The sequence below is a fragment of the Ammodytes marinus genome, assembly GCF_949987685.1.
Source record: "Ammodytes marinus genome assembly, chromosome: 21".
NCBI classification, from domain to species: domain Eukaryota; kingdom Metazoa; phylum Chordata; class Actinopteri; order Uranoscopiformes; family Ammodytidae; genus Ammodytes; species Ammodytes marinus.
The window spans coordinates 14,203,794-14,221,315 of record NC_137225.1 but is presented as its reverse complement, the minus strand read 5'-3'; the positions used below and the strand labels follow the sequence as shown (position 1 = coordinate 14,221,315).

Sequence of the window (17,522 nt, the reverse complement as noted above, 5' to 3'; positions counted from 1 at the left end):
GGGCAGGTAAATATCTCAGAGGCTAACACCTTTGACTACTCATTAGGGCCTTTATACCCATTACTTCTAATTTTGAAGGTTGGGATTATTTTTTATTATTGATATATTATTAGTAATATAATTGTTGAGCCCAAACTTTCAATCATGCAGAATAAGTCTAGAAAGCAAAACATTTCTCATCTGAGTAATTAATATTGTTTTAGTGCTGTAACAAATATAAATGTTAACTCTCACTGACAACACACTCACCCCGTGATCCCCATCCATTCATAAATGTAGCCCAACATAAACAGCCAACTCATCAAAGTCAACCATAGCCTCGAGGAAGCTCTGGGGTTACGGAACAAAGACATTTGCAAATGTCATTTTGTGACCTCAGTGCTCAGAGTTTGCAGAGTGATAATATATTGATGGGAATGCCATTAAAAAACAGTTTCAAGCCCCTCATGGATTCATTTGCGCTGACCCAGAATGCAGTATTTTCTTAACACAAGCAGCAGGCTGCTTTGATGTTATCTCCCTATGCAAACAGCGGAGGGCCGGCTGCCCCTGCCCCGCCTGTAGCCGCGGACGACGGCCTCGATTAATCACCGTGAAGCTTGCAATGGCGCGCTCATAAATCGCCTCGCCGCTCCTTAAACAGGAGAGTCCCAGGGCGCAGCGCCGTCGTTTATCAACACTCTCCCCACCGGATGAGGAGTAAATAAAACTCTGAATTTCTAAGAGAGGGGAAAAAGAAGAGGGGGAGGGGGTCCTGCAGGGGATATCCACTGGTGTAGTGGTAAATAGAGAAGTGCTTGAACCATGAGCTCCAAGCAAATATCTATGCTTTTTTAAATATTTTTTTAGTAGCCTTCCTATATTTCACTTCAGTGTTGTATTACCTGGGCTACTTACTATATGTGTAGACTAGCGTATACATTGCTTTTACCTACTTTCAGGTATTTTAAACTTGAAACCTTGAAGTCATAAGAATTGTATATAATGTAAAGGTGCAGTAAATTAAATGGTTCTTTTAGCTAACTTCCTGTTACTGCAGTTAGCAGTCCCCTCCCTACATCACCACTTTAATGCACTGCGGTCTTCAAGCAGCAAGTTATCTAGCATCATCTCAGATCCATAAGTGTGATAAAACATGATAAAAACTATCACAACAGACATTGGGGAGGATTTTTACCTGCTCCGCCATTGTAGGCGCATACACATTCACCCATCTGTCGCTCTGCACGTGCACCGACAGTGAGACGGGTGCCGGTTTGGAGCGTTCTTCCCTCTGATTGGTTATCATAGTGGGATCCCCGAGTGACAGAGAGATCGGCTTTATGAAACGCGCACACTATATAAGTGATCACTGTATGAATAAAGAGCGATTTAACATTCATATTAACATGAATAAATTGCTTACTTCACCTTTAAAGGTATAGCCTAAACTAAGAAACAAACCAACATCTGACCATGTGTTTGTTACTCGTGGTTTCATAGCTTATATATTAAAGGAATATTTAATAATTTTTAATTTTTAGCTTTTTGACTCACTCTCGGTCTCAAGAAAAGGAGACAGAAACCGGTCCTGTAACTGTACATGCATTTTTGATATAGAAATGGTCAAAGGGGGCTCAGGTTAGCTTAGCTCAAAACACTGGAGAGCAGGACAAAAGATTCACTTCACGACATGACTTAACTCTCCTTTGTGCTTGTTGGGACTTGTTTATTTATCACGTAATGCTGCATTCTATATTTTTACATGTAATTTCATTTTAGAATCTAATACATCTTCTTTATCAAAAATGCACGCACAGTTACAGGAGCGGTTTCTTTCACCTTTTCCTGAGCCGGAGAGTGAGGTAAAAAGCTAGAAATGTAAACTGTTGAACTATTCCTTTAAGCATTTTCAGCATTCTCTGTATATACTGTGTCATATTTTAACCATTTTGCTAAAACATCTGAAAATTATAATTTGGTCAATCATGTAGTCCATTTGTAAAAAAAAAAACACCCACGTTTTGAAAACTTGCAATAGCACCTTCTCATCACATGTATCTTTACTGCAAGCTGTGGGTTAGATAAACCAATAGGTGCCATAGCTGCATAATGTTTCCCTCAAGTGGAGATTAAGAATAATGCATTAGTTCAAGGCTAGGACCTGTCCCTGGCTTGATTGGTTGTGTGCATCTACAGTACATACAGCGGAGTGTAAACTATGTCTTGACATGCAAGAACTCAGAGAATATATCAGTCAAGTTTTTAGTGTGTTGTTATTGTGTTGAGAAAACAAAAGCTTAGAGAGGATACACGTATACAAAGTCACAACATTTAAATGATCGTATCTGTGTATGACGTATGGGTACTATGCAGCAGGAGCATGACTGTATGACAGGTTGACAATGTGACAGTATGACGGTGATGCCGCACATTCTTTGCACCCTGGGGTCAAGGTTCCTGTCGAGTCAAACGTGATGAGCTTCTCTGCCTGCCGGTCCACCTCAGCAAACTTTTCCCATCGTTCCACCGGATTTGTCTCGGCCTTCTCTGTCCTGTCCTTTCCAGCCAGAAAGATATGTCACGTCGATTGTTACGTCATTATTCCAAGTTTTTAACTATACACCCTTGTGAATGCATCTTACGTCAGAATCACACTTTACAAACAACAAGGTGTGAAGACCAGTTTCCCAGGATTCTTCTCTGGGAATGGCTTGGCAGCGGCGTACACATTGCCCCTTGTGTCCCCACAACACTGGAGTCCTGTGAGAGTCAGGGAGAAGCTAGTAGCAGAAAGCATTATCTCCATCATCGGTGCTCACCAGGCCTGTCCTCACACTGGCAACCCCACAAAGCCTGCCCGGAGACAGATGACAGTGCCACAAAGACAACACAGGTGGCTGGCTGCGGACCACCTGGAGCAGAAATGCTTAACCACACTAAGATCTCTGGGAGACACCACAGAGAGGAGAGTCTGGAAAGTCTGTGGGGGGGGGGGAGGGCAGGCTAGAATGAAGAAACAAATGATAGGAGTTAACCTACTAAATGCGGGGAAGGGCAATGGAAAGCGTTGGGTAGCTGAGACAAAGCCACAAGCCATAATGAGGAACTTTGAACCAGGGGCGTTTCTAGGTTTATAAAACATCTGGGGCCCAGGAGGGAAAAGGCTATTGCGCGCGTGGCAATTGTTTTGTATACTTTATTGCGCATGCACATTTTTTCATAATGCTTTACATAAAAACACAAAATAGGCAGTTTATTCTAGCTTTAAATGGCTGCTGTGCTGCTTATCCCCAGACATCTAAAGTTCCATTCAAGTTATTTCAGAGTAAAATTAATACAAGTGAGACAGACCTTACATTACCTATATCAGGGGCATGTTTTGGAAAATAATCTTATTATAAATGATGTAAATTACCCTTTACCTCTAACTGACATCTGCCTTAATGATAATATATATATATATATATATATATATATATATATATATATATATATATATATACGTATATATACGTATATATACGTATATATATATAGTGATGGTCATCAAAGCTGACCCAATATCTATCACCAGCATCAGCGAAGTACTCGTCTCAAATGTCAAAATACGGGGGTTAACATCAAATTTGACCTCTCTCTCTCCTATTCCTTTTAACAATACCATTTAATAACGACATGGTCCGTCACGCTCCATATTGCGATTACATGCCCTCATTTCAAGGGGTTATTTCTCCTGACCAAGATTAATCTGTCTTCGGGACTCACGTTCTTGCCCACACCTTTGAACTGCGGGAGATGCTTTAGAACCGTGACCTTATCCCATTCCCCCGTATAGAGTGTTGTGAACATTTATCCAGACAGCACAATCCCCCTGGATCAAATTCTTCAGCATGATGGAGAATATCTGGAGCCAGCGGGTCTTTAAAGCCAAGATGGACTTCCAGTGTGGTATAGAGTGGACTCGATAGCCTTTTTAGACCTAAGATCAAGTTTTCTTGTGCCGAACATGACCAGCAGTTAGTCTTTGCAGGGATGGCAGAAGGCAAAAAGGCAGAAGGAAAATAAAAAAAATAAGACAGACAGAGCTTTGGTGGGGGACTGATTAGAAACGCAGAAGGAGCCTGTAGTCCCAGCAGTAGGCCAGGTTGAATGTTTGACCTCCTGCTATTGTCTGCGCTTATACACGGCAGTAATAGCAGATATGGCCTTACCTGCTGCTTGAAGAGCAGCGCTGGAACATGGTCAAGACAGATTGATAAGGTTCCATTCTGTCGTCACGTTGAGAGCCACCCACAGGAGGGTTTCTCTTGAAATGAACACAAAGTTAAGTATCTGTTACTATTCCATGATCTACTGTTAGCTTAAGAATATTTATTCTCCTTCCAATCCACCTACTTCTCCCCCTCGATCCCTTTGAAACAAGACTTTTGAGTATCTTCATCTCTTTATCTGTTGTCATCATCATATTTTCTTTTCCCCTATCCTCGTCGACATCATTTCTCCATCTCACGGACTTCCTTTTTCAACCTCATGCATTCCAAACCCCCCCTCTTGCACCCCCAACCTTTATGGCCCATTGTCACGTCATCAGTAGCACTTCCCTATGCACCAGAGCCTCCAGTGTATATCTTCTGCTATGTTACATCTGGGTCCGGGCCTCGCTTGCTTTGGGAGCCCTTCACCTCGGCAAAAAGCCTCCTCAACAGCTGTCTCGAAAACCAAACAGACACTCTTAATTGGGGTTTCAGACTCAAGGAAACTGGACTAAAATATTTGCATAATTTCACAGAGGACGGAGGAAATTGTTAAAACATGTGAGCAGAGGCCCTGGGCTTGCCGTAACCCTACACCCCTCTGGGGCCGAGTGGCTCTTGGGTGCCACCCAGCGCCAACGGTGCCAGGAGGGAACGGAGATGAGGGGCGAAAAGGGTGAGGGGAGGGCAGTGGGGGAGAGAGAGAGAGAGAGAGAGACAGACAGACAGAGAGGGAGAAAGAGAGAGAGGCGAGGAGTGAAAAGGTCACACTGGCTGATCCTATTAGAGTGTCTCACCTTCTCATACTTGCTCAGAGCCAGAGAGGACCTGACACAGGCAGAGCCAAGCCTGCTGCGTATCATATGAACACAACACTGGGTGGTTCTTTTAGGGCAAACAACTTTTTTTTTCTCTTTCTTTCTGAAATGTCTTCTGTTGCTTTTGCACATACAGTGTACAGATAGGTGTTTTTGTGTGATGTTTGTCTTTTTTCTTGAAATACTGGATAGTTTTACCTTTCAACATCTACAAAAAATTCAACCCAATCAAATCTCTCATTACTTTACTTGAAGGGCTCATAGAAACTTGTTTGATAAAGGTACATGATTTGACTTTTGATTTGATTTTTTGCCACAAGCCAAAAAAGGGTTGGGAGCCAATCGTTCAAAATATTTCTTCCATCATTTCAGATAAATTAAGTAGAATATATATGGATGCATTCCTAGAAAATTAATTTGTGCAGTGTGTGTGTGTGGTGTCTGAAACTGTGTGTGTGAAACAGTGAGTCTGAACTGGCAACAGTGAGCTTGGAATTTGGGGCTAGACATTCATTGGGAGCTTTAACAAAAGGCAAACGGAGTGTACGTTTAAGCAATTAACTCATTCTGAAAGGAAGTAAGGTTTGGCCGAATCGAAAAGAATAGCCTAGAGAAAAGAAAAATCATTAGATATAATATAGTCTGTTGGAAATTGTCTGAACATTGTTGTACATCCTTTGGGGACTTATTGATGGAAAGCCCATGTAAGTATTAAACTTACAATTTAATCATTGACCTAGTGTTCATATACTATTCATATGTGTATACAGATGCATATGCTAGCATGGGTATGTCTTTTCTTTCACTTTTTTATCTATATTTATATTTTGTGATTTGGTAGATATTTCTTACGTGTTATACATAGCTAAATCAATTAAATGTTAATCATGTAAAAAAAAAATCTCCGGCTCCTGTCCTCCTCCATCCTGGTTCCCACATAGAGAAGCAGAGTGGTGGGCGTTCACGGTCACAGCCCAGGCAGGGCAGGGTAATTAAACTAGTCTGGGCCATGTGGAAAAGGCATAGAGCTTTAAACGCCCTCACTGGAAATAACATGAGCGCCGTGTGGATAGATCACATGGGATCTACTCTCTCTCTCTCTCTCTCCCCCCCACACCGCCCTCCGTTAACTGGGGATGCCAGCTCCTCTGAGACACCGGCGCGAGCTTTGTCACCTTGTAAACGCACACGGTGAGACAGAGGAGTGTGTGGAAGTCAATGAGTGGTGCTACAGTGTGTTTTTTTGCTGCACACTAGAGGCAGGAGGGAGCAGAGAGGGGTAACTGGGGAGTGGGGGGGGGGGGGGTTGGGGGTCTGAAATTGCACGGTGCTTAATAAAAACGCGGAGGAGGCAAGTACGAGACGCATGAAGTAGCTCAAACAAGCATCAGGTGTCTCTGGGATTTCAAAGGAAATTTCACGCTGCAAACGTGTATTTTATGGTTTTCAGCTATAGAGTGATTGTGAAACACAAGCCTATGATTGTTGACATTAGATTTTATTAAATTTTATTTTAATTTCTTGCAATACAGATGCAAATGAGCCCTTCTCATGCCTAAAGGAAAGGCCAAATTACAAATTCACCAGAGTAATTATTATGAAAAAACAACTTTGCGTTACCGAGCAGTGATTAGATCTAATCAAGTGCAGATAAAGTAAGTAAACAGATCATAAGCTGTCTGCTGCTTATGAATACAGCATAATTATTAAATGATTATGGTGATTACACACCCACAAAGGGGTTTGTGGTGTGTCTTTATTATCGCGCAGATTAATCAACGCGTCAGGCAGCAGGCTGATGGGATTTTCACAGTGCAGGAAAGATGCATAACCAGGCCAAAAACAAGACCTTTTACCACTGTCTTTTAAAAACTAAATAGAGAGACACAAAGATAGAAAGAGTTTGACACTTGACTATGTACCACACAGTAAACCGCAGAAAAATATCTGTATATCAAAGAATTTGAACGTGAGAATTGTTCAAGTATTAAATATTATTTAATGGCATCATAGTGTATAGACAACAGCGGAATGGATGTGTCTTTATTATATTGTTCAAATTAATCAGTGTCACAGGCCTCAGACAGTGGGAGAAAGATGATGGATGAAAAGTGTCTGCATGCATGGTAACCATGACGTGACGCAAATAAACAGAGGGGAAAGGCATGGGGAAAGAGGGAAGAGCATATCTGAGCATTTGCGACATAGTGATAGAGGAGCGAGAGAGAGAGAGAGTTGGTGTATCACCGAAGCGGGCGAGGAGGGGAGGACGGGACAGTGAGAGAGACACAGGGGCGTGTGTCCTTCTTCAAGTGTGTGTGTGTGTGAGCGTGTCTTTCTATGATGACAGAACAAACAGCCTCCTCTGTCATGCATGGCCTTGGGAAACCTCAATGGATTTTAGCCTCTGTGTTTCTACGGGTGTGTGTGTGTGTTGGGGGCTGTCCGTGGAGCTGCCTGTTTGTCTCTTTCCACACCGCCGACTGGCCAAACAGCAGGGTCCCTCCGCCTCTCCCACGGGTCAGGTCCCTCTCAACCCCCGGCGAGCTTTGATCTGACGGACAGATGAAGGAGGGTCTGAGAGAGGGCTTTGGGAACTCTAAGATGTGTGTGTGTGTGTGTGTGTGTGTGTGTGTGTGTGTGTGTGTGTGTGTGTGTGTGTGTGTGTGTGTGTGTGTGTGTGTGTGTGTGTGTGTGTGTGTGTGTGTGTGAGATAAAGTAGCTGACAGAAAGGCAGGGGGGATGGTCAGGGTTCAGGTAGGGTCAAAGGCCGGTGTCCATCTCGACCATCCTGATTGTTGGATACGGAAGAACAGCTACCACATAGGGATACAATCATACACTCAGAGGAAGACACATGCACAGATATATAAACACGCGTAGTAGAGTTCAAAACTACTATGCTGAATATTTCTAACAAAGCAAAAGGATAAAATGACTGTGTGTTGGAAAAGGTGTCGCTCATAGGGAAGTACCCGCACAGAATAAGTTCCCGGCGCAGCGGTTTTTGCATTAGACATATCTGATGAACATAACGGACTATTTTGCATGTAAAAAGCCGGATATTTCAGGAGTTTGTGGGGACCAAACATAAGAGCTTAAAGAGTGAATATTTGTGAGATGGCCAGACACATGACTGCAAATGAATGTCGCTCCTCGACAATCAATTTAAAGGCGATAGTGTTGTATTTATCGCTTGTTTCCGCTGCCTCCATGTCCAATGAATTAGCTCAAATTAATATTGTCAATATTTTGTTGCATCATGCCCTTATCTGTCCTACCTTCTGCTCTCGGTGCTTGTTTATTCAGTCAACTTATTGGTTTAGCAAATTCATTAAAAATGGACTGATATAGTTGATATTTTGCTTAAAGGGCTATTTCTCTGAAAGAAAATATGAAGAAAGGACATTTTCCAAACGGTATAAAGAGCAAGCCTTGTCTCACTTTGCGATGAGTCTAATCGGATGGCTCACCTGTGTGAGTGCTTGCGTGTCTGTGTGACCACTGGCTGTGCTTAGATCCCCCACATGTTCCCCCCTCATCCCCACGCCTTTTCCCCACGGGCAGCCTCTCTGACCACCACACAGCCATCAGCCCTCCACTCACTTCTGCCCGGGACAGCCCCCTTTTGAAGGCTGAGTAATTAACGTGCCATTTGATACACCATCCGGCCATAGAGGTTCTCCAGGGAGACACACACACACACACACACACACGCACACACCACACAAGCACATAAGCACACATCTCTCTCACACACACACACACACACACACACACACACACACACGCTTCCACGCACAGGCGATCCATCAAACGGCGTTAACTGGCCGACTGTTGCTGTCAGCTGTGTCTCGTTGTATGATGGTGACCCCGAGGTTAGCCCAAAGAGACCATCATGTACAATAATGACAATCCCCTCTCCAGCAATTTGGAATTGGATGCACCATAAAACTAATCCTAAAGATTTGAAGTCTGATTGGGGGACTCTAACAATCACTCTAAAGGGAGAGTTTGGAATCGGGGACATTTTACTATCCATCCACTGACTCCAACAAATGTATAGATGAATTGTTGTATGTTTTTTTGTGTGTGTTTTTGAAATTGTGTTGTGCCTCGCTTAACTTTGCTAGACCTGTGTGCGAAGAGTTAGGAACAAAACGGCTCCATTGCTGAGGGTATTGTACATTTAATTAGAAAAAGAAAAAAGGTTAGGTTTTCACTCAAGCACACACACTCTGAATAAAAGCACAATAATTTGGGACAACTGTTTCTGAAATATGCGTATTCAAATTGTTTGGTAGTGTGAGTCAGTATAATAAGAAATCCCCATAAAGATATCAAAAATGCATCAGTGTGTTCTTAAACAATACATAAAATAAATAGTCAAACTCCTCCAAACTGGAACGTTCTCTTGTGAGAACATCTTTTGTCCCACATAAAAACATGACAACAAAATGAAAACAAAAAACTGCCTGTTACTGAATGTGAATGTATTTGAATTGTGAAATAGGTGGAGGCTGCGTATGAGGTGTGTGTGTGTGTGTGTGTGTGTGTGTGTGTGTGTGTGTGTTTTCCCCCGGCTTTGCAACCTACGTGTAGAGATCTTAAGTTATTCATGCTACTATGTAAATTAGACATGAGACTTCGCCTGTGTTACAAACATCCAGCTTTACTCAGCACAAAGGTCATCTGAGTATGTGTTTACTGTCATGCAAAGGTTTGATATCTGCAAATGATGTGAAGATGAGGAAGTCTTTGTAAAGCAGCTTATTACAAACAAAAAGCATGTCAATGCAATTAACACCAAAACAGGTTATTGGTCTAATGTCAAAATGTAAAAGACTCACATTTTTTGTTTGCACCTGTGCGGACTAAGCGTTTCTCAACGGCTTTAAAACAAGAAAAGAGACCACATCCCAATAAATTTCTCTCTTCCACCGGGATCTTTTAGGACATCACGTTCTACTCTGTGACCGTGAAATTGCTTTGATTTCTGACGTGGTCATGAAAAGTTCAAGCCTCTCAGAAAAAAAGGTTGGATTTGGGATTCGGTTGCTTAGATGTGGCCGTCAGAGAACCCTTCACAGAATATTTTTCTCTCCAGAAGGTTAGAGGTGATGCAGGGATGTCAAAATAAGACTGATGCCTGGAAGAGATATCCTTCTTGACATTTATATGGACTTCAAATAAGCATCCGCAATAATAATAATAATAAAAATATATACGTATGTACATTTCTTGTCCGCCATTGCTTTTTTGTGTTGACCATGCAGGAAACCTGTTTTCTTTGTCTCAAGATCACTTTTGATGTGGCCAACACTGCCATGGGCAATGTGTCAGAAAAGAAAGAGAGGAGAACAAGAGGGGGAGGGGGGGGGAGAGGCTTACAAAAAAAAAAGATCTAATCCATAGTCACAGGTGTGTTACACTTTTGTTGCCCCAGCAGAAGTTCACAACAGAGTTGATGACAAAGGGCCGGGCCCCATGCAGCCCATTGTGGCCTGGAGAACAATATGGAGGCTGTGAATGGCTAATCCCTCTGGATCGCTGACAGGTAGGGCCTTTAAGCAACCTGGGGACTCATTTCTCCACTGGGCTGGGCCCGCTGTCTGACAGGGATGGGAAAACCCAGGCTACTTACTCAGCGATTGAGCCTTCGCCCAGAGCACAGACTGGGAGGCCATTGTGATAGAAAATATTATCTCCATTGTCAGGTGGTGGCTGTCTTTGTAATGTCAGAAGATGAACCCGGGGAGAATGTGCCACCGCAGGGGCACCGGAACAGCGACAGAAGCAGCACAGTGTGTGTGAATGCTATTCAGCCAGGGGTTAAGAGGTTTTTAGTCCATAACCGTGTCTCAAAACAAATGTCTTTTGACTTTGTTAATGTTGCATATACAAATAACAGTGTCCCAAAGGAAGCTAATATTAACATTAGTGTTTATGTTGATAGCTTCATTTATTTATTGGTATTCAATTCTTGAATTTTTGGGTAATTTAAATGTTTATTGCGTGTTTCTTTTCATCATCTTAACATACAAAAACATTGTATGTGGACTTTAATTTAGGTTAATTTGAGCATTTTACCCCCAGGCACAACTAACATGATTTCTTCTCCTTTGTCTATGTGCACTTTGTAAATCTGATTGCATGCCTGCACTCAGAGCACACCTTACATATCCAGAAACTGCAAACACAATGGGTCAAATATGCAGTCAGTGTGTGTGCGTAAAACAAGGCCCACTGAAAGAACCTGGCGACGTTAATGTCTAATGGAGAAGTAGCTTTTAGTTTTTATGCACCAAATCTCTGGAACAAACTCCCAGAAAACTTGAGGTCTGCTGCAACTCTCTGCTCTTTTAAATCAAGTCTGAAAACTTTTCTGTTTCCATTTTAACCTGTAATTTTTATTGAATTTAAATGTTCTATTTCTATTCATTCGCTTTTAAATGTTTTATTCATTTGCTTTTCTAATGTGTATTGTGTATTTTAATCTTGCCCCTGTAAAGCACTTTGAATGGCCTTGTGTCTGAATTGTGCTATATAAATGAACTTGCCTTGCCTTGCCTTGCCTTGTGCGACAGACAGAAAGGCGCGGGACAAGATAATGGACCAGGGGGGGGCCACCGCCCAATTTCTTGTAAACAAGGCACTGCATGGAATGGCTCCACATACAAGTACATGCCCTGAGAGAAAACACAAATATCTGTTTTCTCTTCTGGGCTGGACCCAGGACACCATCCAAACACAAACAGCAGCACAGAGGTGATATCGGCCCGGGTTAGGAGAGCTGCTGGAGGAACAAGGCCTGAGAGGGCCGCGGGGCTTTGGCTGGATCTTGTTGCGTCAATCTTCCCCTTCTCCTCCTCCTCCTCCTCCTCCTCCTCCCGCCCTCCACACCAATTTATGCATCTCTCCTCCTGTCTTCTTCTTCTGCCCTTTTTTTTTACTATCCGTTTGGCTCGACCTTCCCTTTCACAGTGTCCAGCTCATCCCGCCACAAAGAGCCTCCATTCTCTCCCGAGAGGAGGCTGCCAGTCTCCCACTGTAACCCAATCACCTATCCAACAGAAGAGTGTGTCATCTCCACAGGGTTACAGGAAGTCAGTTGCACACAAGACAGATCTCTCTCTCTCTCCCCCTCTCTCTCTCTCTCTCTCTCTCTCTCTCTCTCCCAGTCCCATGTCATCACATACATACACACATGCTCAACACTCTCAGCACCAAATAATACTTTCAAATGACATTTGCTAAAAAAAAAAGAAAGAAGAAAGACAATGCCCAACTGTGAAATAAAAAAATATATCTTTTGCAGGAGCGAATGGGCTTATAGTGTGGGTGAGGTGTCAGAGACAACATTCTGAGTAAGAAAACATTGCCAACCTTATCCAATAAGTCACATCATTTAGTGTATTGTATCAGTTAGAATACTCATTTCTTGTCAGAAAGCAGTGAATACCTAAAATATCTGTCTTTCGATTATGTTAAGAATACAATCCTATTCACAGATGCATACGCACAGACTTTTCTCCCACCACTTCCATCAGTCCATGTGCAGCTTTGGAGCTTTTGCAATAGTCCTTGAACTTCTGGTTCCTGGGTTCATGGGCACATTCCTGGAGATGTTCCATAGGCAATACTGAGTCCACAGTGTGGAGAGAGCTGCTTATCAAAAAAACAACATCCACATTGCGCGACGATCCCACTGCGATCATCATAATTACAGCTTTTTTCTTTATTTTGAAAAAGTAACAGCCCACCTGTTATTTTACATTTCTGTTGTAGGATGAACATTGTGGGTTCAGGGGTCAACATTTTCATACCTGGAAAGAATGTATTCTCTAACCAAGCACCGGACACAGCAGAGGGGCTAATCTCCCTATGGGGAAGTGTATACATTTAGGCAACCGTGATTGAAATAGTTTGGGATTTACATATCCCTTTTCTCATTAGTGGTATTGAGTGACTGGATATTGAATAACAAACATGCTGAAAGTGGGTTTGGAAAGCTCAGAGCGTCCAGGCTGGATTTTTGCAGGCTGTACGGGCCTAAAGTTGGTGCTTTTCGGGGGGCAGGGGGGGGGCTACAAAGGCAGCCTCACTGAACCCCCCAATGTTGGCTTTGGACGTATAGTTCCTTCCTGTTCATGGAAATTCTTCCACAAGCGAAACATTTTTTCAGTCGTAGCAGATAAATTGGGATTCTGCTGAGACTTGATGGCTGACCATGCAAATGTATATCAAAGCAATGTGCTCTGCCTGAACTACAGATATGTATCCGAAATTGCAGTTTAAAAAAATAAAAAAAAATCAACAAGACAATATTTCTGTGAGAAAAGCACAGAGGCCGCAGAAGGGCAGGAGAACTGTATTCTCATTTAAATGCATACAGTATTCTTTTAGTTTTTTAAAGAAAGAAACTAAGTAATGGATGGTGTCCCAGGGAAAAGAATCAAGCAAAGGGATTTTAATGTGTAGGGTTCCCAAATCCCACATATCCTGCACAATGCAGTAAGAGACCTACTTTGTTGTTGCCATGCTGACCATTGTGAAGATATGCTGCCCTCTGCTGGAAAGTAAAGCTGCATGGTTCTTGAAAATCAAGATATTGTTTATTGTGTATTAGAGGCTTAGTAGACATATGCTAGTTCATAATTTGTGTTTAAAGATTTGGAGTGGCATGAATAATAGCAGTTATATTCAACAATCGTTATTTTTATGATTTACAAAACAAAACAATGTTATTTCAATCATTGTGCAGACTTTCCTCTGCTTGTTTAGGGCCAAATAAAAATACAACTGATAATTGAAATATTATTAGGAAAGTTACTTTGTCTTTTTTTTATATAATTAAACACTCCTAAGATGCAGATTTTGGACATGTAAGTCCTGCACAGATAGGTCTGTTATGTCCCGATGTGGACCAGGGAGTAACAATTGATGTTATGTGGATTGAAGGAAGAATGGGAGACAGTTGTTTAAATACTAACCCAATGTATTAACAAATCAAGAATTGAATGACACATTGAAATCTAATCTAAATGAACTAAAAACACAAACCTAACCCCCACCCTCCTTTAATGGATGAAAAGGAGAAACCCACACCACCACAACACACAAACCACCCACAGCATTGTCTGACGCAAAATGGCACAAAGGGAGAACATGAAGTCACAAGTTCTCCTGCTTAAATACTTTCCCCAGGAGCAGAGCTAATTGAACACACCTGTGTTTGATTGACTCGCTCAGCACACCTGAGCTCACTCAATCAGTGGCAAACTAAAAGGGTACACGCACCGACAAAACACATGGCCATATGAAACAAGGTCTATGGGTGTAAAGGAATGGACATTTGATCATATGATTTACCTTATTTTTACATTTTCCTCTACCATGTTGATACCCCCACAGTTTCAAATTAACCAAGGGTTTGCACATTATATTTACTTCTGTTCTGAGTGTGAGGACTGTTGTGTCTTTGCTGTTCTGTGCTCACATTCCTCACCACTAGATGCCACTCATGTTACATTGTAAACTACATGATGTTCATGAAAACTTGCCACAGCAACACACTTGAATTCAACAGTGTCTGTGCTGCACTAGCCGGCATTGCCATGAACTGGCCCCCAAAACAAACTCCATTTGTTGTTTAAGATGTGCAATATAAAGGGTAGAATCATCATCATTCCATAGAACTCTGCAGAACAGAGATCAGCTCACTGTCTACCATGTTGTTGACATGCCATGTTTGTGATTAATGGCACCTCATTATCAGTGCAGTTTCGAGATGCACGTTGGGACATTTACAAGTTGCTTTTCCCCCCCTTGGTGGCGCGTTTGAAGTTGATGGTGCGAGAGCCGAGGCCGGTCGGTCGAGTGTGAGAAGGCAGCTCATTAGCTTTTCCGGGGCCCAGGCAGAGTGGCTGGCTTCTCCCAGGAGAGCAGTTCACAGTTCTGGGAAACTCAACAGCTGCGACTCCACAACCGACCTGATGAAAACTCTTCCTCTTTCTTTTTACTCTCTCCATCCCTTTACTTCATCTTAGAGCAGACTTGTCCCACCAGACCGTGCCCGGGGGCCATCCATCCATCTGTACTCACATCATTTCGGTGGTTCAGCTGAATAAAAGGACTCGTAGATCAAGAGATCACTGTCATCCAGTCTCTCTCTCTCTCTCTCGCACTCTCTTTATCTGTGTCAACTAAAGTGTGGATGTTTGGGAGCATGTGTGCATTTGTGTGAGTAAAGGAGGGGGTTGGTCTGGACTCTCTTTGAAGGAATTTCTTCTGCATCTCCCCGAATCTTTGACCAATCCTTTTTTTAAGTTTGTTTTGTTTTGACTGAAATATGAAATAGATTATATTCTTGTCTGATGCCATGCTTTTATGATCGTTGGAGTCCCGCTGGCTGATAAGAGTGGAAAACAGATTAAGCCGATTTGAAGACATCAGGAAACATACAGCAACTTAATACTGTAGAGTTCTGGTGTCACTAACGTTTACGTTTTTAACTATATTGGGCATTTAATCTTAAGGTGGTATGTGTGGCAGGAGGACTTTTTTCCATTGAATGCGTTTATTGGCAAAATTGCATCTGCATTTTTCCAGCAATGAAAAAAGAAAAGAAAAGATGTCTAAAAGTTTGAAAAGGTACATGTCCAGATATATATGATGCAAGTGTGTTATGTGTTGGTTGATTGTGAAGGTGTGATCAAACCAAACCTAACACTTTTCATATTAAGGGTCAATCTGTTAACAGTTTCAATTACTGTCCTGAAAAATGCACACTTGGACTTGGACGACTCACGTGCACGTATGACACAAATGACAATCTGTTTATGAGCAGCTGCAGCTACACTGTCCACCACCAGATTACTTTGCTGCTGGCACATTGTTTAAATTGTATTAAAGATTCAAGATTCATTGATTTGCTTACTGTGCATTTCCAGAGTTTCAGTCAATGAAATAAACACACACACACACACACACGCAATGAGATGCTGCAAAGGGAATTGTTGTGATTGTTTCATTTGAATAAAAAAAAGGTGAGAAGACAACCACTATTGAGAATTATGTTTTTAATCTGATATGCAAAAATATAATAATTTCACAAACACAATAAATACAGTAAATCTACAATATAGAACAATCCTCCTGTTGCACATTTTATCTTGGCGATTGAAAATATTGTCGATAAAACAGGCACTACATTGAGCTGTGAGTTGATTTTGTGAAGACCTGTCAAAAGCATCTGACTCTAAACAGATAAGAACAAGACATACTGCTTCTGTTAGGAACCTACAGGCAGAGTCCCAAGCTATACTTTACATCAGTCATTACATAAAAAAAGAAAAGTGGGACGGAAGTTAATAAAATCCAAATAAATCCAGTATAAATCCAAACATGCCATAACACTGATTACAGCCAGCATGCACACAATACAATATATCTGAAAACAAACTTGGACTAGTGTTTTCATTGTTCAAACACACACACACACACATGCTGTGGAAAATAAACAAATCCATGGTGTATTAAAGGTTGGGGCTGAGTTCAAAGTTATTGTCTGGGCCACATTGGGCCAGGAGGAGTCAACTTTTCGTATTGTTTTGAACCAAAGCTGCTGGTTTGGAAAAGGGAGTCCTATGCTGTTGCTCCACATAGTCTTACAGTGGGGGAGATGTCTTGGCTGTCCTCTGGTCGCCCCGTCATCATAAATGGCCACGTCTGTTAGAGCAAAATACATTAGAACTTTAATAGCAAAGAACACACATTCCAACACGTTATCACAGAATCACTATTAATCACAATTGTCTACAAAAAGAGATACTCCAGTTTTAGACGGATACTTAATAATAATTAGTAATTAGCCTATACCAAAAACAAACATTGCATTACGAAAACAATAATATCTGTTGATCATTAAAAAGATTACCCTTTTGTTGAGGTACATTTTTAACAGTAAAGACTGATATATTTCCCTTTAAAACTAACACACTTGTTATGCAAGGTTATGTCATCGTACCAGGTTGACTGGGTGCGCAAAGCGGTTCTCGAAGCGGTCGTCCCGCAGAAGCTGTCTCAGGTGTGTGATGTAGCTGGAGGCGAGTCTGAGCGTGTCCAATTTGGAGAGTTTGGTGTCGGCCGGTACCCAGGGCAGGCTGGTTTTGAGCCTGGTGAAGGCTTTGCTCAACACCCTCATCCGCGACCTCTCCCGGGCGTTGGCCGCGTTTCTCTGCGACTGCCGCGCGTCCCTCTGGTGGTGCGCCTTGGGGAGTTTGCGCCCGTGATGCGAGTCGACCCTCCCCTCAACCTCGCCGTCATCTTCCAGCTCCTCGTCCGAATAGCGCTCGGCATTGTAGCAGGTGATCTTCCGCGCGCTCCTCTCCAAAGCGGTGGTGGCGGTAGTCCTCCTGTGGCACGTCTCGTAGTCCTCAGCATCACTTGCAGCAGAACCAGTGGACAT

The 17,522-nt window shown here is 42.3% G+C and overlaps 1 protein-coding gene across 1 annotated transcript; it reads right to left on the bottom strand.

Moving 5' to 3' along the window:
* Positions 1 to 16,699: 16,699 nt before the first annotated feature.
* On the bottom strand, positions 16,700 to 17,522 carry msc (musculin (activated B-cell factor-1); the record flags this gene model as incomplete). The annotated part of the gene is made up of 2 exons (XM_080050634.1): positions 16,700 to 16,783; positions 17,082 to 17,522. The coding sequence occupies 2 exons, from the start codon at positions 17,520 to 17,522 to the stop codon at positions 16,700 to 16,702; spliced, it is 525 nt and encodes a 174-aa protein (XP_079906760.1).